Source organism: Anarhichas minor, unplaced genomic scaffold (genome assembly GCF_050575085.1).
Source record: "Anarhichas minor isolate MPS153535 unplaced genomic scaffold, ASM5057508v1 ptg000027l, whole genome shotgun sequence".
Classification (NCBI taxonomy): domain Eukaryota; kingdom Metazoa; phylum Chordata; class Actinopteri; order Perciformes; family Anarhichadidae; genus Anarhichas; species Anarhichas minor.
In genome coordinates this window covers 13,874,435-13,900,769 of record NW_027466473.1, presented here as the reverse complement: position 1 = coordinate 13,900,769, position 26,335 = coordinate 13,874,435, and the positions used below count along the sequence as shown (strand labels likewise).

Genomic DNA, 26,335 nt, shown 5'->3' with positions numbered 1-26,335 from the left:
ACCCACTCCCACATACCCATATATACAGCATCCCAACACAATCCCTCGAGATTTAGTTTGCTGTGATACGTCACTAACTCTCATGAAAATAGGACAATGGATCCTAGCTATTAAATCATTTGTTCTTTGAGAAATCTGCATCCATAGCCTGTGAGCTGAGCTTGAAGGTTCACTATAGACATTAGAAAAAGTGATTTGACTGTCAATTTTAAGTACAGGGTCCACTAATTATACATTTCCTGAAGCTTGCAGCCCAATCTTGTGGCCTTCATCAGTGGAGTGAGTATGCTCAGTGGACAACAACTGATCTACCAACTGAATCATCTCAATAGAAAAACTCTATCCACTGAAGAAAGCCACACGATTTTGCTGAAAACTTTCCAACAATCGGCATAATTACAAAAAAAATAAACAAAAGAACAAGGATTTGTCATAAATATAAAACATTTATTGCATTGGTATTCGCTAAGGTGTATAAAAGCATTGTTTACACACATTTCTTTGGATCTGTTTCTGTCTGACTCATCGCTGACACTGAATATAATCCACACTGGATTCAAAGGTTTGCCAATATTCCAGTGAACATGTTTCAGCCATAATAAAAGAGCTATAGGAGAAAGAACATTTATACCTCAAATTTAATTTATACAAGAACAGCATTATAATACGTATTGTTTAAATTGTGTAGCGAAAGTGGTCTCTGACATTATTTACAGTGGCTTAGCAGATACATTATTGAAGTGAAGTGGTTTGATGATTAAAAAAAACAAACATTTTAACAGCAGTTTACAGATTGCTGTGAAGGCATTCACTTGTCTTGCATCTTCTCCAGAATGGGGACGATCATGTCAAACTTGGGTCTCTTGGCTGGGTCTTCGTTCATGCAGAGCCTCATCAGCTTACAGATATGAGGGGAAATCCCGGGTGGAATGGTTGGCCGAAGACCTTCGAGAGCCACCTGAGGAATACAGGTAGAATACAGAAATTATGGGTGTGGGCATAGAGACAAGGCAGTGGGTGGATAAATACCCGACCCACTTACCTTCATGCCGATCTCCATGTGTGAGAGGTCAGCGAAAGGGACCTCTCTGGTAACCAGCTCCCACAGTAACGCAGCAAAGCTCCACATGTCAGCAGATCTTCTGTTGATGTCTTCAGGCCTCTTTTGCAGGGCTGCGAACAAGAGGGACAAGGAAAACTAATTTGTTCGTTTGTTTTTATTCTGTAACACGGGCAACACACCACATGACTACCACTTAACTGGGACTAAATTATAGCGTACAGCATGTTCCTTACTACATGACTCATAAAGTCTGAGAAGGCATTATGAGAGGAGGAAGTATAGGCGGAAGGGAGGAGAGCAAAGAAGGAGAAGAAAAAAAGAAGGGAAACATACCTTCAGGGGCCATCCATGCTGGGGAGTAACTACGACCAGGACACTGGAAGGAGAACTTAGCATCTGCCATGCTTATTCTGGCTGTCATGTCCTCATCAATCTGCAAATCAAACATCTGGCTCGTCAAAGAGTCACAGGATCACCTTTATTGTGAGTTGCTGTCGAGGCAGTAATAGACCCAAATCTTTTTGTTAATATTTGTGGACAGTAAAGTAGTGTCTTACCATGACATGCTTACTGTTGAGGTAAAGCCGTGAAACCATTGGTTCTAAGGTGTGAAGGAAAGCCATGCCACTGGCAATGTCCAATGCAAACTTCACTGCTTGGCTTTGGTCGACCACCAGAGCTGAGGAAGAGGAAGAGGAAGAGGAAGACACAGGAGGACAGGAGAGGTATGATGGGGTGAGGATGGGTGTGCGATGTCATCCATCTACAGTAGCAATCCTCAGCCATAAAAAAACATTTCCACTTTGTATATAGATTCAAGTACATACTAGTGCCCTGGTGCAGGATGTTGAAGAGGGATCCGTATGGCATGTTGTGGGTAATGACGATGGGGTGAGGGGATGGAGGTGACTGACAGGCCCCAAGAACAGGCAGAATGTTTGGATGAGAAAAAATCCTATGGAGACATGATAGACACACAGAATGTAAATGCTGAAAGTACACAGTAATATATTCTTAAAGCATGGAGGTATTTTTCAGATGATTAGGAGTAAAACACTTCGCTGTTGGGAGGAAACCCCATTAAAGAAAAAACGTTAAGACAAGAAATGTCCTAAAAAAGTACCCATGTAGCACATTTGTGTCGTCCTTGGCCCTTTAAAGTTCAGATGAAGCTCTTTCATTTTTGCAGTGCACGTCAGATCATACGTTGCCTCAGAATATACTCATCCCAAATGCTTTCATGTGTGCTACAATTCTTAAAAGATGGCAAGAACTGAAGCCAACATGAAAGCACACTGCCAAGTTCTTCCAATTCCACACGCAGCCTTCCTGCTGCGGGTTCATTCTTTGAATCGGCCTGCTCAAAAGCATTCTTCATTTTTGTCCTATTAAGGTTTTGTTGAGAGTTTTTTTTTTTCCTGTCACTTAAAAGTTGGTCTGAAGTCGTTTGCATTGATTAAACAGGGCCAATTTATGTATTATCTTCAAATGCTTCCCTTTATGTTGCGATTTGTTTGATACAAGAACATCAACATGACAAACAGAATTACAAAATACCGTTTCCATCCTACTATGATTGATTGAATCCCATGTCAGAATGGATTTAATGTTCACTGTGATAGAAGGCGGTTTGTGGAATTTGTTTTTCACATTGTAGAGCAGAGCACATCACACATTAAACAGCTGCCAACAACTGTTTCATCACAAAACCATCCACAACCCATTTCCTTGACCTCTAACAATAAAAAGAAACCTCCTTGTTGCACAAGAATCCTGCAGCAGATCCTAAATTCTCTTTGAACACAGACACTCAATCACATCCATCCTCACATTGGCACTATGTTTACCAGATGCGATAGTCAGTCCAGATGCTCATAGACTGCATATGGTTCATACCAACAGGCTCTGAAGAGCCAAACAGCACAACCAAAATGTATTAGCCTCAGTTTATGCTAGCAAACAGATTGACGGCATGTGAATCCCATAAATGAACTCTGATATTTATATGCTTTGTGCAGACACCACAATAAATGCAAACCACCACCATTCCCTTTTCATTGTTAGAAAACTGATGTGTAGATCACCTGAGTTTTGGATGCTCCTCGTTGAAGTCTCTGCTCTTCCTGGTGGTCCAGTCTCTCACCTGAAGCACCTTCACTATAATCTCATCCCCTTGCCACCGACCCTGCCATAACTGCAGACAGAGCACATAGCCCAGTTGACAACTAGGGAACTGAAAAGAAATTTTAAAAAAGACTGAAAAAGCAGTAAACATAGAGTGCAACTGACCTCTCCGGACTGATTTTCATTGATCTTTGCCAGGAGCGAAAGCTGCTTATAATCAATACCAGCCTGCTTGTTGAGGGTACCATTACCTGAAAGAGACAAAGCAGGAATAACCAAACATCCTGATCTGATGATTTGTTTCTTTCATGCGGTGAATTTTACTCACGAGGTCGTGTTCGCATGGTTCCCTTCCAGAAGGTTTCCTTATAGGGTACCTTGGTCATACTCTGACCCATTTTCTCTGCCTTTTCTACATAAAAGAAGGAACAACACAAAAATAAAGTGGTGATCCTTTTTTATTTTGCCAATATAATGATTTACTTGAATAATATCACCCGTTAAGGGTGTTAAAATGCCAAAAGATGACCTCTGACCTTGAAGCAGCTGTCTCAGGTGAGGCTTGGCCTTGTCCAGAGGTGTCTGTCCATACCTGTTACATACACACACCTGGGCACTACTGGTCATCAAGTCCTAAAAAAGAGAGGTTATGATTTTTGTTTTGGGTTAAAAGCAAAGACACTGACAAAAACGTGCACTGTAGTGTCCGTTTCTCCCCAGAAGAGGCCATTTTCAGCCAACAGATTGTGCTAAAAGAACAGGTGTGTGTGTGTGTGTGTGTGTGTGTGTGTGTGTGTGTGTGTTGTACTGCACCTCTGCCACTTCGTCTTGGCCCCAGAAGCAGGCGTAGTGAAGTGGTGTGTTTCCATGCTCGTTGACTGTATTGGGGTCGGCTTTGCACTGAATCAGCTGGCATTCACAGGTCAGAGAGTGAGAAAAATGAGCACGTTTCCTTCCCTGGGACAATGTAAACGGAGCACGAAGGGTCCAGTTGTAACCGTATGGTGTGCTTACCTTTGCCACAATGTCTCTATGCCCGTGACTGGCGGCGAGATGTAATGGAGTATCATCTCCACGGTTCATCACATTAATACGAGCACCTCGCATGATGAGCATGTCAACAACTCCGCTCCTCCCTTCCCTGCATGCCCAGTGGAGGGGGCTGAAGCCATGGTCATCACTAAAACACAAGACACACGGAGTGAATGAAGAGCAAAGGAGGACGCGTCCTAAACTTAGAGTTAGAATTAGAATATTTTTCGAAAATGATAATATTTGGAGAAATGCATAGGGTGCTCTCTTAACATCTCTGAGCATATACCAGCTGTCAAAATACCATCTGTGTGGTTCGCTCGTCCCCTACCTACCAATCTTTATTTAGACTTGAGCACGTTTCCTCGTGCCCGTCTGACGACTGGCCTAGTGGTAAATATGTCCATGCAAGCTGGAATGCCTGCTAACATATGCAAAGACGCAGACAGCGTACACATAGCACCGCTGCCGTCTACAAGGAGCCAAGCTACCACCTATGTGTTACTGGCCCCTTCACCCAAGTGACTCCTTCACATTAGCTGACCCCGGGGCAGCTGCTGGGGCTCCTCACAACTCCCCGCGAAGCCACAAACTCCACACTCTGTTAAACAACAAACCTCAAGAGGGCTTGTATGGCCTGTAGGAAATAGCTGCAGTACTAGCTCGCACTAAAGTGAAATAGCGGTTAGTCGCATTCTCGGTCAATTCGGATCCAGCACTGTGGACAGACAGTCCATAGTCAGACTGACCCCGTGTGCTATAAAAAGTAACTCGGGAACGACAGAGCGGAAAATACACAGTGGAATCCTCAGCTTCACATTCTCTGAGGCTCCCTCTCTCTACTTCCCTGTGTCTTCCTGTGGTCACTCGCTCAAACACACACACACACACACACACACACACACACACACACACACACACACACACACACACACACACACACACACACACACACACACACACACACACACACACACACACACACACACACACACACACACACACACACACACACACTTCCCAGGGGAGATCTGAAATGGCATTTAATGTTAGTCTCAGTGGACTCCCTCTCCAGTTCCTAATTTCAGCTTCAAAATTCGGGGGAAAAGCACATTTTCCTACGAAAACAACGCCAACTACAAATTATTGGATATCCCGAAAGAGAAGAAAGACACAGACACAGTTGAGTCTCTTCATATTAACAGCTAAAGCCGGCCTCCAGCATAATGACTGGTCTCTCAGATGTTTATGTGGGACTGCAGCTCGCTGCCTGAGGAGCTCTGTCAGCGAGGGCCTGGCCCTGTATGGAGTTGAACAGAGGAAATGGCCTTGGCTGTTGCGTGGTTGGCTAGCAGCACCGCAGCCCTCAAAGTCAACGTCAACAAACTGCACATATATGGCCTGGCCTAAGAATGAGATAACCGAGGTCTTTAGCAGTGAGGTCTTGTAGCTCCTTTCTGGCAAGGAAATTGTGTTAAGAAGTGCACTGATTATCCTAAACATAGGGCTGCAACTCATGTCCATTATAAGTTGCTTTATCACTTATATTTTGGATTAATTCATTATGTTTTAATATATATGTGGAATATATATGTAAAAAAAAAAGAAGCACATTACATTGAGTGACATCTTCAAACTGATTGTTTTGCCTGACCAACACTATAAAACTCAAAATATTCAATTTAAAATGATTATGTGATTATTTTCTAAAAATCTACTAAATCATTTCAGCACTATAATCGAAACTGTGTGATTTTCTGGATGAGTTTTAGCTTATAATCTGTTGCCGGAGTCATAAATTGACGTCATGGCACAACCTCCACAAATCACCCACTGCTTTTAGACAAGCGCAGTTTTTGGGGATGACATCATAAGGAAAGAAATCCAAGAAGACGAGAGAAACGACTGCACTGGAATTACCAAAAGCTGGGTGATGTTCAGCAGTGTGTGGAGTTGCAGGGAGAGCACAATATGGAAACTATTTGACCACCTCTAATGTGCCAAGGACTGCTTTGTACGCACACACACAGACACACACACACACACACACACACACACACACCAGCACAGACTCACTCACCCGCCATACCAAATGTGGTACGTTTGCTGTAAAGTCAACCCCATTCATTAGAGGGCCGTACTCAATTTGTTACTGCGCAGACTTTACAGCGAGACTCCAACATCCAAGAGATGATGAAGACGGTCGTCTTTAAAGCTTCGTATGTGTGTGTGTGTGGCTGAAGTGTGTGCAGATGAATCCGCTTACCCCAAGTTAAGGTCATTCTCTGTGTTGTCCAACCACAGGCGAACAGCAACAGAGTTCCCTTCTCGACACTGTGTGAAGATGTCATCCATGGTTATGCTGTGGGTTGCCTCTCTTGACTGGTTGCTCTTTCTATCTCTTTTGAGATCAGGAACATGTAGCCTGCAAAAGGTGTTAAACAAAAGACTCCTTTGTGTGAGAGAGCTTGTGTTTTCGCTGCTGAAAAACTATGGAAAGTACATAAATGTGTTCAAGTGGTTTTGCTGTGCACTGTACAGTTAGGCTACATCTTCCAGGAGGACCATTTTTGGCAGGTAGACAGTCACTCACTGTCTAAGTTCACTTATATTAGGTCAATATTCACAACGTCAAATAGATTTGTTTATTCCTCTTGAAATGGCCGTGTGTGAATAATGTACTTTATGTCTTGTCTTTTAGCCTATGGTATCAGCATATTCCTATTAACAGTAAACCAGACTTCAAGCCATTGCCTCATAATTGTTAAATGCAACATTTACACCATCTGCTGCGCAAAGAAACATAAAAAGCCAGGCAGAGCCCATTGAAATGACATTATGAGGTAGTTGAATATATTCCCACATTTCCCCTTGGCTCTATCCACCTCCGTTGAAATCGGAAGGGCTGGCCTATTGGATCACTTTGAAATCTATTGTTAAAAAGTCAATGTGAATTTGGACATCCAAAACAAAACTCCCGCAAACCATAATGGAAACAAAACTAGTTAACATACAAAAGCGTTCTCAGAACTCTTACCAGCTGCCAATCGATCGGTTTCTTGTCAGTTTCTTTTTCTTTTTTTTTTCTTCCCCGAAAAGTCGGTCGTCTCCTGAAATGTAAGAGCAGAGAATACTCGGCCGGAGTCCACGCCCCGCTCCTACGAGTTGATGTAGGCTACTGGTGAGAAGTTAGAGGAGCTCTGCTACTGGCAAGCCCAATGTCCCGGGACACCTTCACAACAGCGCCCCCTGCTGGGAGCAATGCAATCATGCTCTACATCCAGCGGCACAGCTGCACGGGCCCGAAAATACCGAGCTCAGGTGATGTATAAACCACACATCTTTTACTGTAATTTGTCCCGATACAAACTACAAGTGTGTTCCAAATGCATGGTAATGTTGACCATCACTATAGGATCTGTGATTTGTAGTCGGACCAATACTAGATTTTTTCTTGTAGCCGATATTAACATTCAAGAGTGAGTCAATGTGTTTTTTGAAAATACATTGACTTTCTGTATCCCTATGGCAATACAACTGAAGTAATTTTATTTGGACCACACCAACATTACATCTTCTCATCTTGGCCCTTTGACCTCTTCTGTTTAACCATTCAAGCTGGTACTGTGCATGCTGACTCACTGTCACACTTGTCATGACTTAGAGTGATGAAATCCAACAAAGATATATTTGCTTTTTTCCACAGTATTTCTTTTTAAGATAAATGGTTGGCCTTTTTGTTGTATCAGCAATACGCTAATTCAAAAATATAATTGGTTTTATGTTTGTATTAGAATTGGTTGGATTATAGCATGAGCATATCCGCCAAACTGGAACTAACCAGTTACGCTGAGGAACTAACTTACTTACTTGAGTTAGTTGAGGAATAAAGCCGCTGGGCACGCCGTTTCAAGATCGCTTATTATGGTTTCGAACACATGTTTAGTGGAAAGACAGGAAATTATGGGAGGAGAGGGAGGTGATGATATGTGACTAAGGTCATGAACTGGACTCACACCCAAAACAGTGAGAGCGTTGGCATGATACGCCCCGACCACTGCTGCGTTAGGACATCCAGCAGCAGCAGGACTTTACAAGAGGCGGTCAATGGAACATTCAAATTAAATACATGACAAAAACAATACACACTTTTTTTTTTTTTTTATTGTGGAAAATTATCTTCTTTCAAACAGTTTTTAGAAATGAATGTGTTCAGGGTGTCCTCAGATTGAGCCCCCCGGGCTGCTGTAAGTCCAGACTGAAGTCGGCTCGGGGATTGATCCTTATGGAGCTTTGATCGGCAATGTCACTGCCATCACTAAACCATCATTTTTCAACTGACATAGCACACACACACATACTACACTCACAAGAACTTCCTTCTTGTTTTGCCACTTATCACAAAACATTTACACCTACGATTGTAACGTCTGCATATTTGTTTTTGTTAACATTTCTGGCACTTTGCAATACTGTCAGAAATAACTAGATATTATTATCATCATCAAGAGTGACATGCTTGACTATGTTTTGTCACCATAGGGGTTCATTTTATTTCCCTGTCAGAGGGCACTAAAGATGTAATCTAAGATGATTTTCATTGGTCAACAGTGACTACAAACAGAGACAAACCTGAAAGCATCAACTGTTCACATTTGAGAGAATACACTCAAAAGACACAAAGACTATATGACATGAAGAGTTCATATGTAACAATAGTTGAAATGCTATTGTAGAATTCATGTCAATCCATTAATCAGTAATTATTTTCAGCAATACAGCGAATGTCACATTTGGGTTTAGGCCACATCACTACAGTTTAACCTCCGGAGACACACCCAGTCCGGCCATCATTACTGGATTACATGGATTACATGGATTTAGACACTGTAGGTGCAGCTACTGTTGACACATCTGGTTTAGACGGCGTAAATAGAGGCGCTGAGATCTCAGACTCAATTCGGGCACCAGCTATTGGCGGCAGAGGTAAGCCTGCTCTATAAGATGGTCCAGCTTCATTAAGCACAGAGAAATTCGCTGTTTCAATCACAGGTGTGAGCGGTGAGGCGGCTGATAATTTGACTTCTGACGCCGTTATGGAATTGGACATGGCAGCGTCAAGCTCAACTGGAATACTCAATCCTACTGGCTTTAAGACTGGTCCAGCATCGTCAATCGTCATTGGGGTAAAAGGTTGATCCGACAGCGGCTGAGAGAAGCCGACGGGGGTTTGAGATGCTGGTGAGGCCTCGGCGGCAGGAGGCTCCACGCGTGCAGATGCGGCAGCCTCCGCTGCCTTGGCACTTTCTGCTGCCTTGCTCTCCATCTCCTCCATCCGACGCTGCACCATCCGAGGCATCAGCTGCACGTAGGTGCCCATCAGGCGGTGGTTAGTGCGAATCAGCTTCCCCGCGCAGTTGTCCACACATTTCTCCTGGAGAGACAACAGCAATCGGTGACGATGAGTGGATTACTTAACAAAACAGGTTTGACAGGTGCAGTATAAATACAGACTAACGTGTTCATGGTACACTGCATGGCCTAAAGTATATAAACAGAGTCCACAGGTATTCACCACGGACATATGGGTGTGTCATGTGTGTGTGTCTATATACTTTTGGCCATGTTCTGTAAGATTATGTGCACACGTGTGTAAGCTATATGATTCCCAGCATTCGTACCTCGTCCATGGTGAGGTTTCTGTAGTTGAAGTTGCTGCTGCATCGCTGGAAGCAAGTTTCAGTCATGCGGTTGTAAACCATTAGGAAATCCCGCAGCTGTAAGAGACACAATCACCCAAAGTCCCAATCAAACATTGACAAATAAACCCCAATGCATCCGCCACTGTATCTGAATGACACTCACATTTCTCAGTTGCTGGTCGGTATCCATCGTGGTTCCGTCTTAAGTTGACTCGCGCGATGTTATAGTTAGCTACAATGCTAACATCGAGAGCTTGAATCAAGCAGGTTATGGGTTCCCTGATCTTTAGCTGCCTGCGGGTGAGTGACGCCACACTTCCGCAAGATGTAATTTAGATGTCAGCTTCAGCGTATCAACTAAATCGCACCAAAACACGAACCGATTCATGGAATAGTGTAAGATGGCATGACATTCACATGCGCGCAGCCATTTTTGCAACAAAGATCGTCTACGAGCAGGAACGACGCGTCACTCGGTCATAATTAAAGTGGCGACAGAAAGCGTCTCAACTTCGCCTCTAGCGTCTCCAAGTGGTACAGTTGTTGGTGCTGAACCGGATCTCTTTGATGGTTATAAAGGTTAACAACATCATTTTGATTGTGGGAATATGGTGTCAATTAAAGGTCGACAAGATAGTGGATTTTTAAAAACGAGTTTGGATCAACTGTAGAAACCCTTTGCGGAAAAAAAAAGTTTTTCCACCTTCCTGTATGAATAATAACAATAAAAGCCCTTTTAAAGATTATTTTGATGGTTTGCTCATTTCTGAATATATCAACATAATCACCTGTTCATCACAACACTTGTTTGTAAATCAGCCCTGAGGAAAATCCTTTAACATGATTAACATTTGATAACGGTAAGTGGACCTGCATTTGCTTTCTAATCTTCTGACCACTCAAGAGTTACCGTACATGCAAACATTTACCCATTCATACACTGATGGCAAGGGCTGCCATGCAACAGGCCACCTGCTCATCAGATTTTAATATAATCATTCATCCACACACCGATGGCACAGCCTTCAGGAGCAATTTCGGGTTCAGTTTCTTGCCCAAGGACACTGCAACATGCGGACTGAAGGAGCCTGGGATCCAACTGCCGATTAGTAGACTACCCGCTCTACTTTCTGTGCCACAGTTGCCATCAGTGAACTATTACCATAAATATGCACAATAATATCAAGGTTGTAATTTCAATAGCTTGCTCATTTCTGAATATAAACCACCTCTCATGCATCCTCTCACAACTTTCACATTCTTTAGATTGGGAAAAAGTTCCTAACCCGTAATAGTTTGTAAATGATGTACCCAAGTGTGCACGCGCAGTTACACAAAGAAAATCCGGCAGAGTGCAATAGCTTGTAATACTATGCAAGGGCAATAACCTGTGGTGTAGAGTGGATTTAGGACCCCAGACAAGAACGGATGTTTGAAAAAGTTCACACACAGCTTTATTAAAGGAAATGGGTGGTGAGAGTGGATCCGGAGCTCAGACAGAGTGAGCAGAACTGTAGGCTGGCAAGGCGATGGGCGAGACAGGCAGAGAAGGGACTTGATACACAGGGTTCAGACAAACAGGAGGATACAACTTGACAGTTGAAATTGGCTGTAGCATTTGTACCATATTGGCAATCTGAATGATGGGGCGAAGACGGGAGTGTAGAGCCGGGGGAAATATACTGCAGGAGCTTGATGAGTGGATAGTTCACAGGTGTGCAGGTTGATTGATAGCAGGAGTGTTAGTTAAGTGACACGCCTAGACAAACACACATAGTCAGAGAGAGAACAAACAGGGGACCACACAAGACACACAGGGGTAAAACAGAAAACACTATGAATGAGGGAAAGGCACAGTCGAACCATTACTTAACTAAACACAACCGCAAATGGATTCAAAATAAGTTCTGAAATGGGCGGTACAAACATGGGCATTTTTGATCAGTCCAGTGGTAGTGAACTCGTTAGAAATTAGACATCATGTATGGCAAATTACTTATTTAAATAGTGTAAGTACCACAGAATAATGTGTGAATGTTTCAAAATCATTATAATTTATATTATATTTCAAATTAGAAGAAAATATTTTACAAACACAGTGTGTGTTTAGGAAGTTAAGATGGGCACACAGTTGTGCCAGCAGACCTGCTGTACCATGTTGTTGGAATAAAACTGGACATCTTTACTTTCCAACTTTAATTTACTTAGACAGTCCGCTGCAGCAGAAGTTGACATTTGTAAGCTGTAGTCAGCTAACTAAACAGTTTTGGACAGCAGCGTTCTTTCCGGCAGGGATTAAAAATGCTGGGCACAGACACCAGAAGCAATCCATAAGAAAACTGAAAGCAGACAATGCACTCCTCGGATAGTCCAACCTGAGTTGGGAAGTTGCTCTTCCGACTTTAGTGTGTTAATTTAACTCGTAATATGAAAGCAACATGGACGTTACAAAGAAGCAGTGTTGTGTTTTATTGCTCAGGGCGCTTAAACAACACGTAAGCTGTTTCCGAGTTGTTATGACTTGAGGGGGTGTTCATGTGAATGTTTTTTCATATTTTACCTTTGACATCATTACCAGTGACCTATTTCCATAAATATGCACATGGAAAGGTTGTAATTTCAATAGCTTTCACTCAGCAATGTGCATTCATTTGTAATACTAATGCGAGAATACAAAGTTTCCATCTGATGGCGGAAAGTAAGCACCAAAGTCCATTCTCTCCTCAACGCTCTCTTGAAAGTGAGCAAATGGAAAATTGACTTAACATAACATATTCTATGATACAAGCAAAGAGTTTAGTATTTCTTTTGAATAATTTTGTGTTTCTGGTTGACTGAGAGGCCATTTGATAGACAGTCCTCTTGATTGACAGCAGCTGCTCTCCTGGCAGGCTCCTCGTTAAGAGAGATTGGTCTCAGCAGCTGTGTTGGACCAGAATTTAAAAGCCTGCCACACCCAGTGCCTTTGTTCTCTCTCTTTACTGTGTGTGTGGTTTCTGCAGGGTGAACACCATCAGTTCATCCTCTTTCTAACTAAATTAGTAACCAGTATGTGGTCCCTCTCTGTTCTTTTTGGTTGCCCCAACTCTGTGATGGAGTTTAGTTTACCTCCACTATATTTTGTACTTTTAGAGCATTAGTCATCAGATTGCATTTTGGTTGTAATGAGTAATGTAAAGCATGATAGTTACATTTCTCATCTGAATTCATGCTTATTCTTGAAACACATTATGAATTGGGCTCAGATGATTCATATGCACTAATGATGAATGCAGTCAGCCTTTCTTAATGTAAACCCATGTTTTAAACGAAATACATCTCGTATTCAAACCACGTTTTTAGAAAAGTCTTAGGAATATTTGACGCCCTTTCATCCTAATCACTTAATGTTCGTTGAAATTTATTTTTTTCTAAGCTTCTGTTGAGGTTTTCAATTAAATCTTTAAATGTCTGACACCATCACACTAAAAACAGTTTTCTGACCGCAGTGAAAATAATATTTTTGAAAGGCTTAAAGACAACAAATATGACATGACTATTATTTTGTTGGATAAAAATGTAAGTTTTGGAAATTACATCTCTTTAATCAATACATTTGAACCTTACAATGCTGTGGAGTTATTGGAAATGGTTGGAATATATGAGTGTGATTCTCACAGCCACCACTGGAATCTAATTCTACAATTAATATAATGCTAATAATATCAATGTAATATTAGTCCTGTGTGTGTTGGGTTCTTCCACCTGGTCTTTTTAAAGATATGACAGTACGTCACTTGCTCGGACCATAGCTTTTGTCATGTGGATGCATTTTAATTTGCGTGTTCTGTTGAAGAGAATCATTCAAGTCCAGTTCAGAAGTTGTTGTGGTGGTGTGAGTTTAATGAAGCACGCCGGCACGTTGGTGAACACACAGACACAGAGCAGATCTGATGTAGATGCAGACACAGACACAACGAGTGAGGATTCTTCGCGATTGTGTCAATTGCTTATGGTGCCTGTACCTATATGTTTGACATTCTAGCTGATAATAATTTACATATGACAAAATGCTACTAATTAACAACTTTAATGTGACAAAGTGGAAGACTCTATGGAAGACAAGGCAAATATTTCCAGGTTGTTTTCGTACTAAGATATGACAGTTACTAACAGTGCCTTGTTATTTGTGTAATCCATAGAGGGGAACGAGGCCATGGTCGGCTATTGAAAAGTTGACAACAACCAGTCCGTGTGCTGCGGGTCTCTGACTGCTGAGTTCACTTCAGAGCTCAGCTCCCTCAGCAAATAACAGGGCAGTAAATAATCCTCCCCAAGTGGAGATTACAGAGAGGGACATAACACTTTTAGCAGACAGCGCAATAGATTATGAAGCTAATGAACATTATCGTAACTTTGATGTGGAACATCTTCTGTGGGTGACATTTGCATAACTATATGCCCACAGAGAACATCAAATTACATTACTTATATATCCCACTTCCTGTTTCTTACTTTCTTATGCTTAAATGTATCTTCACATCAACATTTATCTACAGTCATTACATGACTGAAAAGCTGATTCACATACGTTTCGGCAACATTTATTCAAGAACGTTTCAAAGCTTGGCTATCGCCTACAGCATGGAAAACAAATGATTCTTTTTTTCCCTTCACACCTTTCTGAGACATCTGTTGATGTCTGATTATGAGACATCAAAACAATAAAAGATCTTTCGTGTCATGCGATGTTTTCATTGCCTTTCGCAATAAATGGAACATTTCCATGTGGCCCTTGACCTCTAAATGTCAGCCAGTTTACTTTTTTCTCGTATATCCTCTACATTGATTGCTTCCTCTGCACAGAAAGGTACACCTTTTGTTCCTTAGATGCTCAGTGTGGGGAGTGGAAATGAAATTGCGCAAAGCTCGCTGAATATTGAAGGTGACATAGTTTTCGTCCTTGCAGACACAGTAATGGACAGTCACTTTTGCTTTTTTCAGGTTTCTTATTCAATTCTGAACATCTTAATATGATGTCTGTCTAATGCTGTTGGTCACTATCATGGCTAAAGCTGCTGATGAAACGATCCGCGTCACTCTGAATAGCCTTTACCTCTGTAAGCTGTGTGCATACGCTCCCATTACGGTCTTGTCTATTTTTTCTTTCCTCACTTCCATGCTCTCCTTTCCACTTTGTACTTTGCCCATCCTCCCTCCATCTTTTCCCTTCCCAACCCACATCCTCCCTCTCCATGTTCATGCCCCATTCTCTTTCCATCTCCTCGGTCTCTTGAGCTATCTGTTGACTGTTCAGGTAGATGCTACTGTGTGAAACCATGGTGCTGGTGTCTCTGGATGGAAGGTGAGCGTCCATGTCTGCTTCCACCTCCAAGAAAGAATTCGCAGGGGGCGTGAGATGGACTGGCAGCTCATCTTGAAGTTTGTTCCGTCCCTGAGCGTGGCCTTGCTGGTGGCGATTCTTCTTCATGCGTTTCTTTGCCATCTTCAGATCCAGCGAGGCATAATTCAGGTCAGGCTGTGAAGACTTGTGTCAAACACGAGACAAAATGTTTTCATTAGTAAACCAAAAAAGCTGCAGCACTTTAAATGATTGATGATATTGTAGGTCTTGTGGCGGAAGGGTCTCATGTATTTCTGTAAGTCTGGTTTATTTTTAGAACATGCGTGCTTAATTGTGTTCATTGGTTCAGTTTCTTTTACCACAGTGTCTATGGTGCTACCTTCCGTTTTGAAAGCAAAAATCAGCATGGGTTTGAACTGGTCTGCACTCTGCATGTGTATTTTTACACCAAATACACGCTATCACATTTTAGTTTCAGTGTGAACGTAGCAACAAATATACTAGATTACCAGCATTTACAAACTATAGTCATTGACTGGTCTAGAATAGGATTATACTTTTGTAAACAACTCGTAAAACCAGCTGTTGCTTTAGTGCATATTATATTAACTACATTTCATCGTCCATATTGGAGATGGTAAAGTTGTACTTGTATAGTTCTTTTTTTAGTCTTCATGCCGCAAAATGCACTTCAACACATTCGCCCATTAACAACCATTCATACACTGATGGCAGGGGCTACCATGCAAGGTGCCACCTGCCCATCAGGACTCTAACTAATCATTCATACGGCAATTTGGGGCTAAGTGTATGATACACATGTATGATAGAATGCTACATCATATATAATATAGTACGTAATATCATCAGACCGAAGTCTGAACATGCAGTCAAAGCAGTTACCGTCATATGATCTCTTGTCTGTTGCATGGTCATTATCTCATAGCAAACGTCTGCAGAATCTGAACAAGTGAAACACAGGATTCGGTCATCTGTTTGACATTGTACTAATCACAATAGGCACACATATACTTCACAAAGAAGAAGACAAATATCTAGATTTTTAAAGGTTCATCTGACTAAATTATAACAAACCAGCAACATTTTGAAAATGACAGGAATTTAAACAGTGGTTGAAAAGGAAATACAGTTTTTAGCCAAATGCATTTATTTATGCATGTATCTAAAGTGTAACCTTTTTATAGTGTAGAGTTTTTAATATGTATTTATCTTCTGCTCAGCCTGTTTCTGTTATTGAAACGGCTCCGTCTATCCGTGTCCTTTTTAAAAACACACACTGAATGTTTCTAAAACATGGCATTTGCAATAATATTTTACTGTCTGCAAACACACAAAAGTGAACAATCATATTGTAATTATTCCGAAAAAATTTAGTAGACGCATCATACAAAAGTAATTGTGTTTTACTGACATTCCAAGAAGAATTCAGTGATTTCTTGAAGACGTTCACAGAACGCAGGCGGTGCTCACCTCTTCTTTCTGAGCTGATGTTACCGTAGATTGGATTTTCCTGTGGCTCGTGATGATCGTGGGGATTTTGCTGCTGCTCATCATCATTGAGGTTATGAAAATAATGTCCTTCATCTTGTGACGGGCTTCATCAAGATATGGAAGAACAAAAAGTACTTTTCTCTAATAAGATGTCATTTGCACATGACAAAGGTAAGAAAATACTGGAATACTTATTACTTACTACAAATTAGGATGTATTGGACCAAATAATAATTGTCAGACATGCACACATGTTTAAGCGTCATTAAATAAATAAATAAAAAGCATACCTTTCTGCTGTACAAATGTGTTTGAGGCAGCACTCGTCTGTCTCTGTATGAACAAAATATTTAGCAATTTGACGTATGCCTTGTAAAAGCTGAGAGGTTTAGAATCAATGGTGACCACATTTGAAAAAAACAATGACTTTACGTGTAACCATACAGTACCTCTGCACAACTTGGTGCTTCGTCTCATGCAGAAGATGACATTGAGACAGAAAGAGACAAACAAGGCCAGGGATAACAGCACCAGCGCTATCAGAGCGCCATCTAAAAGACAAGCACAAAACGACTCCTACTTACTATTTGTTTCTTTTGTGACAAACAAAGATGTCAGTAAAAGCTTCTACAATTCTGGACGATTCCAATCCCTGACTTTTAAGATGAGAAATTTGGAGGAAAAACCGAAAGCAGCCGTTATAAAATGTTACAAAAATACGCACTGTACCAATTTCAGCTGAACAATACTGATAAATTTCACAGGAAAATCATTCTTTCAACTGTAGCCACAGTTGTATTATACATTCTTTAAACTGTAACCATCATTTTATTGTAAATGTATCTCAATTTCTAAGTTGAATAAATAATTTGATGAAAAAGCATCAAATGTGTGCCACATGGTATGATAACACTAGGTAGGTCCTACTGCGACATCAACAAAACAAGGTAGCATGTGAATACTATACTACAGTAAAAAGAGCATCATGATTATCATCTCACTGCTGTTTTACAGTTTGTTCTGCCATATTCTGTGACATACGCTTTAGAAAGTATTTAGCTTTTCCTGTTTTTGTGGTAAAAGCGATATACTAAGGGATACAAGATTAAGACCAGTGCAGTCTACAAGTTGTAGATCTAAGTCTAATTTTAGAAGATCCTACCTGACATGTTCCAGCCGTCTTGAACAAAACTAGTTGTCTGTCTGACACGATTGCTCTCAGACTACAGGGCGCCAACGTGTTTAGTCAGTGAGGTGAGCTACACTGGAGTCTATTTTTGCTTTGCCTTAGTTACCTCTCTCTTGTCACAGTGCTTTGAAAACTAGCGGCTCTTCAGTTACAAACAGGAAGCAAAGTAACCTCATTCTGAGGCACCCAGTCTCGATACCATTGTGAGGTACAATACAATCTAAGATAGATGACTATCTAAAGATGAAAATGGTTAATATCTCATTAGCAAGTTCAATATTGTTTATTGTTATAATAAAATGTACATAAACAAACAAGCAAAAATGACTTTGCACCCTAAAAACATATATAATTTTCATTCTATTCATTTGTGAGCGAAGAATTTTGAACTGTTCTGGAAATTCAGAAAGATTCAACCCCCAATTGTAGCCCTAACTTACGAAACCTAATTCTGACTTAACCCTAAAATAAATAGTTACGCTTGTGGTGACCTTATTTATCAGTTTCCTGAAAGCGAGAATCTCCGACGAGCACACGTGTGAATTTGGGTTGAATACAGTACAATTGAGCTTTATGTATTATATGGGTTGTCTGTGTGCATGGGGCTTCAGAGCTATAGATATCAAGAATGTAATTTGCCGTACACAGAGGACATTGTGGTTTTGCTACTGTGGTCGGAAAATCGGAATGAAAAAAAAAAGCCGTTTTGTAAGGTCTCTCAGTACAGCTAAATGCACAATCGTGTGTGTATGTGTGTGCGTGTGTGTGTGTGTGAGAAAATAAAAGGTGCTGAGACTGAATTAAGCACGGCCCTCTTAGTGTGGTCTACAAACTATGTTTTTAGTCTCAAAGAAATAATCAACACACAAGAATAATTTTTTTTTATGAAACCTGTAAATACTCAAATATGAAAAGCTATATTAACATTTACCCACTTCCTGTATGTATGTATGTATGTATGTATGTGTGTGTGTGTAAGAGGTGGTATCAAGTGGCTGTTATGATATTTAGCCTATGTGGTTTGTGGTTTAGGGCCCACTTTGTAGTCTCCAGTGTCACTCTGTGGTAGATGTGGACAACAGTGGTCTTTGATATAAATGTGTCTGTCAATTTGCTGCATTAGCACTAAACAGCTGCAAAAATTAAGAGCAACTCATTGGACATCTGGGCAAGAAAAACTAATTCGCAACTATAAGAGATGAAAGACAGAATTGGAAAGTAAATCAGCCATATAGTTCAGAGTTTAGATGGAAATACAATGTTTATTCATTGCTGCATAATAGTTGCTTGGACTTTATTAGAAAGATGCAGTGCATGTATAATATTGCAAGAATACCATAAAAGAATGTAAGTAACACAAGCACCGTCAATGTAATTGCTCAAGGTCAATTTAAATGGTAAATAGACTACGGTATAGTGCATTTCTAGTTTTCTGACCACTGAAAGCACTTTAACACTACATGTCATTCACCCATTCACACACTGATGGCAGGGCCTACCATGCAAGGTGCCACCTGCCCATCAGGAATAACTATAACCCTTCACACCCATTCTTTAACCGTATAGGCACAGCTTTGAGGAGCAACGTGGGGTTAAGTGTCCGTGCTGCCAATCTTCTGACTTAAAGACAACCTGTTATACCTCTGAGCCACAGCTGCCCAGAGTCAAATTAAATCAGCTTTCATTTTCAAATGATAGAAACATGATTTTACACCACTTTATACAAAAAAGCATAGAACCCAACCCAGTTACACACAACGCCAACATTTGTACAATTGTCTGTATTGTAACTGCAGTTTTAACTGACCATAACTGCAAGTGATACACTTCGTAATTCTGCATGTAACCAAAATAGGATACAGAGCACACACACTATATCCCCACAATAACTTGCAATGTATCTACTGTCATTGGAAATACATGAGACATTATACATTGATAAACATTTGTTTCATATCGTTAAGTTCTGTCACGGAGTTACATCTTGAAATGGGGATAGGCTGTGTTGAAATCTCATGGTGTCTTGCAGCTGTATACTTGAATGGAGGTGGAGGGGGTTTGAACGAGGGCGGTAGATTCATCCTGCAGAGAGTGAGAGAGAGAGCAGGAATATTGACTCGTGCCATTGCTAGAAGATTAGTTGTATCTAAAAAGCATGCAGTTTTTAATAGATCATGTGTTTCTATCGGTAAAAATGAGAGAAATGAGGTTCACCCAGTGCATGACCCTGAATAAATACAAGCAGGTGTAGAGGATAGTTGCATGGATAGTGAAGAGTTTTACCTCTCCTTCATTTTCCGTCTCAAGCAGAGAAAGCCAGCCGCAGCTATCAATACCAGGATTGGAACGATGAATAACCACAACAGATGACTCTCTGCACCACCAGCACCTGAGAAGCAAATTCAGTGAGGGGAAATAGTGTCATTTTAGGGGAACAGCAAAAGATATGTTTCTAAGATATCGATCAGCTTGCTCAGGTGAAACCCTGCAGACTCCAATAAATATTGATATTAAACATAAAGTTACAAAAGCTTTTTGCCGAGAGGCAGAAAAGCGTCACGCCATCCTCCCCCTCAGCAGGTTGCACTCTTTTTAACAAGATTTATACCTTTAAAAAAAAAAAAAAAAATGCATCTAGCCTGAGGCTGATAGAACTGGAATCTGCAAAGCCTTCATATGTGATGAAGATACAGATGGTGAAATCAAAGAAACTGCGGCTGAAAGTCATCTTTATTTTTCTTAAGAGGGTCTTGCCTTCGAGCATTTAGCGCTGCTGTCTGTCGTTATTTGCTGCTTTGAAACGGTTTTTATTGTATTCTTTCCGGCACTTCTGCTGCTCGCAGAATCCAGAGCAAATAATGTGCCCAAAACAATCTGAGAGCATCACTAAAAAGCCTTTTTATCAGGTCGTAGTATGGTTGATAATAGTCACAGATTCTATCCTTGGAATGTTTTATTCATGGGAGGGAAATATAACAAATTTGCCAACCTGGATCAAATGTGTCACCTTCACCCTCAATGACTATCGTTGTATTTCCAGTGCTCAGAGTCGAGGCTGCATCAGGATTGCCTTCCGTAGACTCATTCTTCGTCCCGTATGTTGATCTGAAAACCTCATTACCATAACTGGATGTTGTGGATCGATTGCTGGCCACTGATGTTGGGTTGTTAAAGTGATTGGGTTCAGTGTGTGTGATAGGGGATAACGTGACACTGACATGTGTAGAATTTGTTAAAGGGGTCATATGCTCGTCAGCTGTGGTATTTCTGGAGTTTGGATTATCATCTTTTACATCAGTGCTCATATTCATGGTCGAAGCTACATTGGCGTCAGTTGTTGAAAGCCCAGTGGTCGGTGATGTGGTAGGGCCGCTGTCTGCTGATTCGATCAAACCCTCCTCAGTTACATTAGACCGTGGTGTCACTGTCGCAAGATCTGAAAGTAGCAAAACATGGATTAAATATGCTGTAAGCAACCATAGACTGCAATGTTTTGATGTTGGCACTGCATCAAATACCGACTTTCTTGAAGCTCCACAGTGATTACATGTCACAAAAAAAAAATACTTGACATGGTAAACTGCACATGGATTCACAAACTGTAGCCAGGAAACTGTACATGTTAGCGGCAGTCAAGTAATTGGAATATTTGGGAAATACGCTTAACAGCTTTCTTGCCAAGAGTTCGATGCCACTCGTATAGGTTTAAAATGTAGCTGCTTAGCTTAAGCATAAAGACTGAAAACTGTTTATTGACAATCTGCCTACGAGCACCTCTACAGATTAAGCCTAGTTTGTTTAATCCGAACAAACAGAAATGTGAAACCGATGGGTTGCAGTTTTACAGGTGTAAAAGGAGTCAAATCCTGCGCTGGAAGTATTTTTTTCAGCAGGTGCAGTAACTTCCTGGAGTCTCTGCTGGTTGTCTCGCAACTGCTACCGGCTAAAAAAATAGTCCAGCACTTAACCTCCAGTAAAATGGCAAGTGGCGATGCTACATCTTGGTTTTTGTACACGTTTCCCGAAATGTTGAACAATTCCTTTAACAAGCTTCACATTGGAAATGTGAATGTGGAGTACTGTAAGTGATGCACGACAAAAACTTTAAAATACCCAGTGCACAGTTGTACTTCATTAAAACATGGACAGAGTTGGCATTTATGAGGCCACTCTGTGCATAATCAATGGGGCTTACTCAAGAACCTGGACCGTGAAACCATGGGCACAGAGTCCTGAGGCACAGGTGTGGGCATGAATTGCAAATTCAATAGTGTGGTGTTGACATATTCTTAATCAATGAGTACATTAGATAATCTGTTGTGCATCAGTTGTTCTACCATGCATACCCCCAAAATTTACACCAGGAAAGATCCATTGTGAATTTCAGCTCGCATACCCAATGAGACGTAACTAAGAAAAGCATATTAAATGCAACCCAGTGCTGCGATGCATTGTGATCTAATACGTGTTTCAAGCATCTCAATTCAGTATTTTTTTCAAGCCTTCATTTGGACTGTACTACTCCCATATGTCCAACAGATTGTGCTCTCACCCCATGTCGTAATTCAGAGACAATGTTGAGACTCTGCTGTGTTTGTTCTTGTGGTTTGAAAGTCGGTAAGAAAGAGCAGGAAGTGACTTCTGACGTCTATGTGGCTTGTGTTTTTTCTTCAGTTACAGTTTGAAATTCTCATGAGAAGCACGAACACAGGAAGAGAAAAAGACAGCTGAGGATTTTTTTTTTCCTGCTTAAGCACAGGCAACTGAAGGCACAATACCAAACTACTGTATATCACCAGTGGGGACAGACAGCATGCAGTTTGGTTGTTTTACAATTTAAAACTGTAGACTGTTTTAGTGAAGCTTGGTTAGGTATACACCCGAATCCCACCAGTCAATTGATTTGCAGTTTCACTCTTAAAGTTTTTGTAGCTCCAAATTTATTCAGTTACTGGCGCATCCTCATAACAGGGCTTCAAAATCCTTTTGAATCTCTCTCTTTCCTTTTCAGCTAATCAAAAAATGTAATTGAGTGAGCTCCTGTATAATAACAAAAGTCAAGTATCAGCTTTTTGGTCCAGTGGAGTTTATTAAGTCATTCAGTCTCTTGGGCCCCCTACTAGATTGTTAATCCAGCCCTGAGGAAATGCTGAAATTGAGTTTGATACAAAGAAGGAAAGAAGTGTAGAGGCTCACCTGTCCTTAAGCTTGTGGTTGCTGTTAGCACCGTGATGATGAACTCTTTATGCAGACTTTTGTTTCCTGTGTTGACACTCAGTGTATAAACCCCTGCGTGAGCATCAGCCACACACCACAGCTCCAGAGATTCATTCTCTGACACCAGCGTCTTGTTCTAGGGCAGAACAAGATTATGTATATAAATACCTTTTTCATACAGAGGTTTTTTTTTTTTGTGTGTATTGTAGATTTTGATGTCAGAGTTAATCAAATCATCTTGACGTTCGATGAACGAAATGAAATTCATGTAAGGTCAGAAATGGGCTGATCAACAGATTTTTTCCGATACCTTGGTCCATTTGTACTTTGCATCAGGGAAGAGTTTGCATTTAATGGTCACATTTTCTCCAGAATGGACCTCGACTGCTCTATCCACATCACACATTATAATAACATCATCTAATAGAGAGAAAATGTAAGGTTAATTTGGATCGACAACACAATAATGCTTATTTAAAACATTTGCTGTAAAATGAATACAGAAAATGACTATTAGCAAAAACAATTCTGTCAGATGCAATACACGTACACAACCTCTTCTGCCTGTAATTTGTCTATAACACCCCTTCAGTTCCGTTACGGTTCAATAGAAGGTTAGGGTGTGTTGTGCCTGCGTCATTGGACAACTAAATGAGTGATGAGGCAAAACAAAAAGTAGGCCAAACAGAGGAATGAAAATACATGGATAGCAAAGCCTTTAGATGTGTTCTTGTAATTATTACATAGATTTGCTCAGAAGAAAATATGTTTTGAGATTGGCAGAGGAACGGCGCTCTGATGCAATCAGGAGTAACATGAAATATATGCATTGGACATTAAGACAGAAAGTTACTGCACGTCTCTATCCTGCAGCGTCTGGTTGTGGTAGTGTATGGCTGTGCACGCACTTGCCTTCACCTTACCTTTGATCTCGAGCACTGTTTCACTCGAGATGGAGCCCTGAGGAAAACTTGAAATGTCACAAATATAGATACCGCTGTCCTGTGTTGTCACCCCGTAAAGTTGAAGATGGGAGCCCATCGACGCGTTCTCAATCTGCATGGTGACGTTAAGCCAAAATAGATTGAATCCTCGATCTGGGCTGTACAGAGCCACCTTTGAGTTTTTATGTTTGTTGTTCTTCCTCCATTCAATGCTGACAATCGTGAGAGTAGGACTGTTTTTTACAATGCAGGGCAAGGTAACGTTCTGGCCCACTACTGCATCCATCCTTTCATAATGGAACACCTCAACATCCGGGATCCCTGTCGAGCACATCAGATAGCATTGGAAGCAAGAAAAGTGAGGAGACAAGATCACTTACACTTTGAAGTTGGTATTACAGACTGCAGTCCGCTGGGATGCACGCAGATACAATCATAGCGTTATACAGAGGCAGCTTGTCACACTAGAAGCCAATACACATTTCCAACCCACGGCGAATATCCCATCGTTGCTGGTATATTACATGGCAAAAGCGCACGTGGTTCAGGATTACCTTGTATACTTGAGGCAAGGAGCAGGAGAGAGAAGGCCGTTCCCAGGGCACCTCTAGCCATGTCTGAGCTCCTCAAACTCATTACGACCAATCGGGCTGACTCCATAGAGGGATTCAGCCAAGACAGAGAGCGTAGACTGTCAACTGAGGTTAAAGCGTGGGGTAGAGACTGAGAGACAGAGAGCAGGAAGACCTATCTTCACAGGAAGCCACACAAAGAGTCATATGTGTAGCGCTGTAGCTTTGCGGTGAAAACTTTGTGTGCAAAGCAGATACTTGCAATAGAAGTAAATCTGCGCAGTGATTATTATTATGTTATCGTTTAGCTGAGACTAACTAACAGGATGCAGACAATTGACTCATTGGATTTGTTATTACATCACCGAGGATCTGAAAACGTCCATGAAGAAAGATACCAAGAGAACACACAAACACAAGCTAGACTGAAAGATTAATGCTTTATTGAATAAACTTGTTTTTTATGAATTCATTCCAAACATGTGCAGGTTGAAAATTAAACGAGGTAGTTTTTAATTAATTTTATTATTTGAACTGTATTTTTTGTAATTTTGTTGATTTTGTAATTTTGTAATTTTTTGTAATCAAAGTTTAATTTAGTACAATGTCTTCATGAGAAAATGAATACAAATAGATTCTTGCAGGCACAACACAAAGAGACGAACCGTACACACACCTGCCGTTTTGTATCTATGATGTGCATGTCTGTTTCTTATAGCTCCATCTGTTGGTCAATACATACTCAAGAAACAATTCAATCTGGAAATCATCTCCGCCTCCCCTCATCTGGTTTATCTTCTTTCCAAGGTGAGCCACTAACTTCCATAAAATAATAATAAAAATGATATATTAGAAAATTGCTAAATGTGATAAATTGATTGCTTGACATCATCTGTCCTTCAGATGGCAGCCTTGTTTTGCCCCCTGTGCTTGTTTGTGGTTAATGTCTCAGAGGAGAACTTATACAAAGCTCCTCACAATGTTTTTCAGAGATGAGCAACATTCTTCCTGTGAGACATTGAACACTGAACTTCTAATGCATAAATTAATTCTTAAAGAATGGAATCAGTCTTCACGCGAGATGGCTTCATATAACTTTGCCAAATTATCGGCATTTTCTGTGCTAATTTGATGAATGTATTTTTGTGGAAATGTTCTTCAGGGATACAAGATTAAACCTGTTGATATACTTATTTGATAAATGGGTGGCCATGTTTTCAAAAGTTAGGGTAGCAGTATTTCATTAATCAATCCGAAACAAACAATATTAATTGTTATTTGTATCACAAAATGCTGTTATCCAAACAGCTTGTCCATCTTTTATTCCATTTATCTTTAATCATATTATGAGCTCTCCCCTTCATATATTATGAATATTCCCTGTAGACGCCACAATGCATTTAGATGACTAATAACTTTACAGCCATATGCTGTGTATGACCTTTATAACTTGAATTAGGGCTTAGAAGGGTGAAAAAACACTGAAAGAATACTGATAGAAATCTTCCTTTGGATAGTAGTCAAAGTCTAGCGGGACCTTGTTGCTCCATTTTAAAAAGGGCAGCATCACTTCCCCGGGGAGTCGAGGAAATCTTTCTGACAGAATGTAACATTGCTGTGACTACTTCATTCAGTG

At 40.8% G+C, this 26,335-nt stretch overlaps 3 protein-coding genes and 1 long non-coding RNA gene across 4 annotated transcripts; all 4 read right to left on the bottom strand.

The window, feature by feature from the left end:
* Positions 1 to 396: 396 nt before the first annotated feature.
* Positions 397 to 7,483, bottom strand: ilk (integrin-linked kinase). Its single transcript, XM_076102084.1, has 13 exons — positions 7,257 to 7,483; positions 6,486 to 6,644; positions 4,202 to 4,367; positions 4,001 to 4,096; positions 3,724 to 3,820; positions 3,516 to 3,599; positions 3,353 to 3,438; positions 3,148 to 3,257; positions 1,891 to 2,018; positions 1,621 to 1,742; positions 1,397 to 1,496; positions 1,043 to 1,173; positions 397 to 958 (listed from the first exon to the last, which is right to left on the bottom strand). Exons 2-13 carry the CDS (start codon positions 6,572 to 6,574, stop codon positions 809 to 811), a joined length of 1,359 nt encoding a protein of 452 aa, XP_075958199.1. The 5' UTR covers positions 6,575 to 6,644; positions 7,257 to 7,483; the 3' UTR covers positions 397 to 808.
* Positions 7,484 to 8,363: 880 nt separating this feature from the next.
* timm10b (translocase of inner mitochondrial membrane 10 homolog B (yeast)) lies at positions 8,364 to 10,363 on the bottom strand. Its single transcript, XM_076101632.1, has 3 exons — positions 10,085 to 10,363; positions 9,901 to 9,996; positions 8,364 to 9,653 (listed from the first exon to the last, which is right to left on the bottom strand). Exons 1-3 carry the CDS (start codon positions 10,109 to 10,111, stop codon positions 9,090 to 9,092), a joined length of 687 nt encoding a protein of 228 aa, XP_075957747.1. The 5' UTR covers positions 10,112 to 10,363; the 3' UTR covers positions 8,364 to 9,089.
* Positions 10,364 to 13,782: 3,419 nt separating this feature from the next.
* On the bottom strand, positions 13,783 to 16,870 carry LOC142960473 (uncharacterized). The gene is made up of 3 exons (XR_012956326.1): positions 16,757 to 16,870; positions 16,169 to 16,227; positions 13,783 to 15,448 (listed from the first exon to the last, which is right to left on the bottom strand). It is a non-coding gene; the product is annotated as an uncharacterized LOC142960473 (long non-coding RNA).
* Positions 16,871 to 19,208: 2,338 nt separating this feature from the next.
* Positions 19,209 to 24,871, bottom strand: LOC142960678 (uncharacterized). The gene is made up of 7 exons (XM_076102630.1): positions 24,682 to 24,871; positions 24,107 to 24,448; positions 23,494 to 23,603; positions 23,163 to 23,319; positions 20,956 to 21,402; positions 20,250 to 20,355; positions 19,209 to 20,048 (listed from the first exon to the last, which is right to left on the bottom strand). Exons 1-7 carry the CDS (start codon positions 24,785 to 24,787, stop codon positions 19,895 to 19,897), a joined length of 1,422 nt encoding a protein of 473 aa, XP_075958745.1. The 5' UTR covers positions 24,788 to 24,871; the 3' UTR covers positions 19,209 to 19,894.
* Positions 24,872 to 26,335: the final 1,464 nt, after the last annotated feature.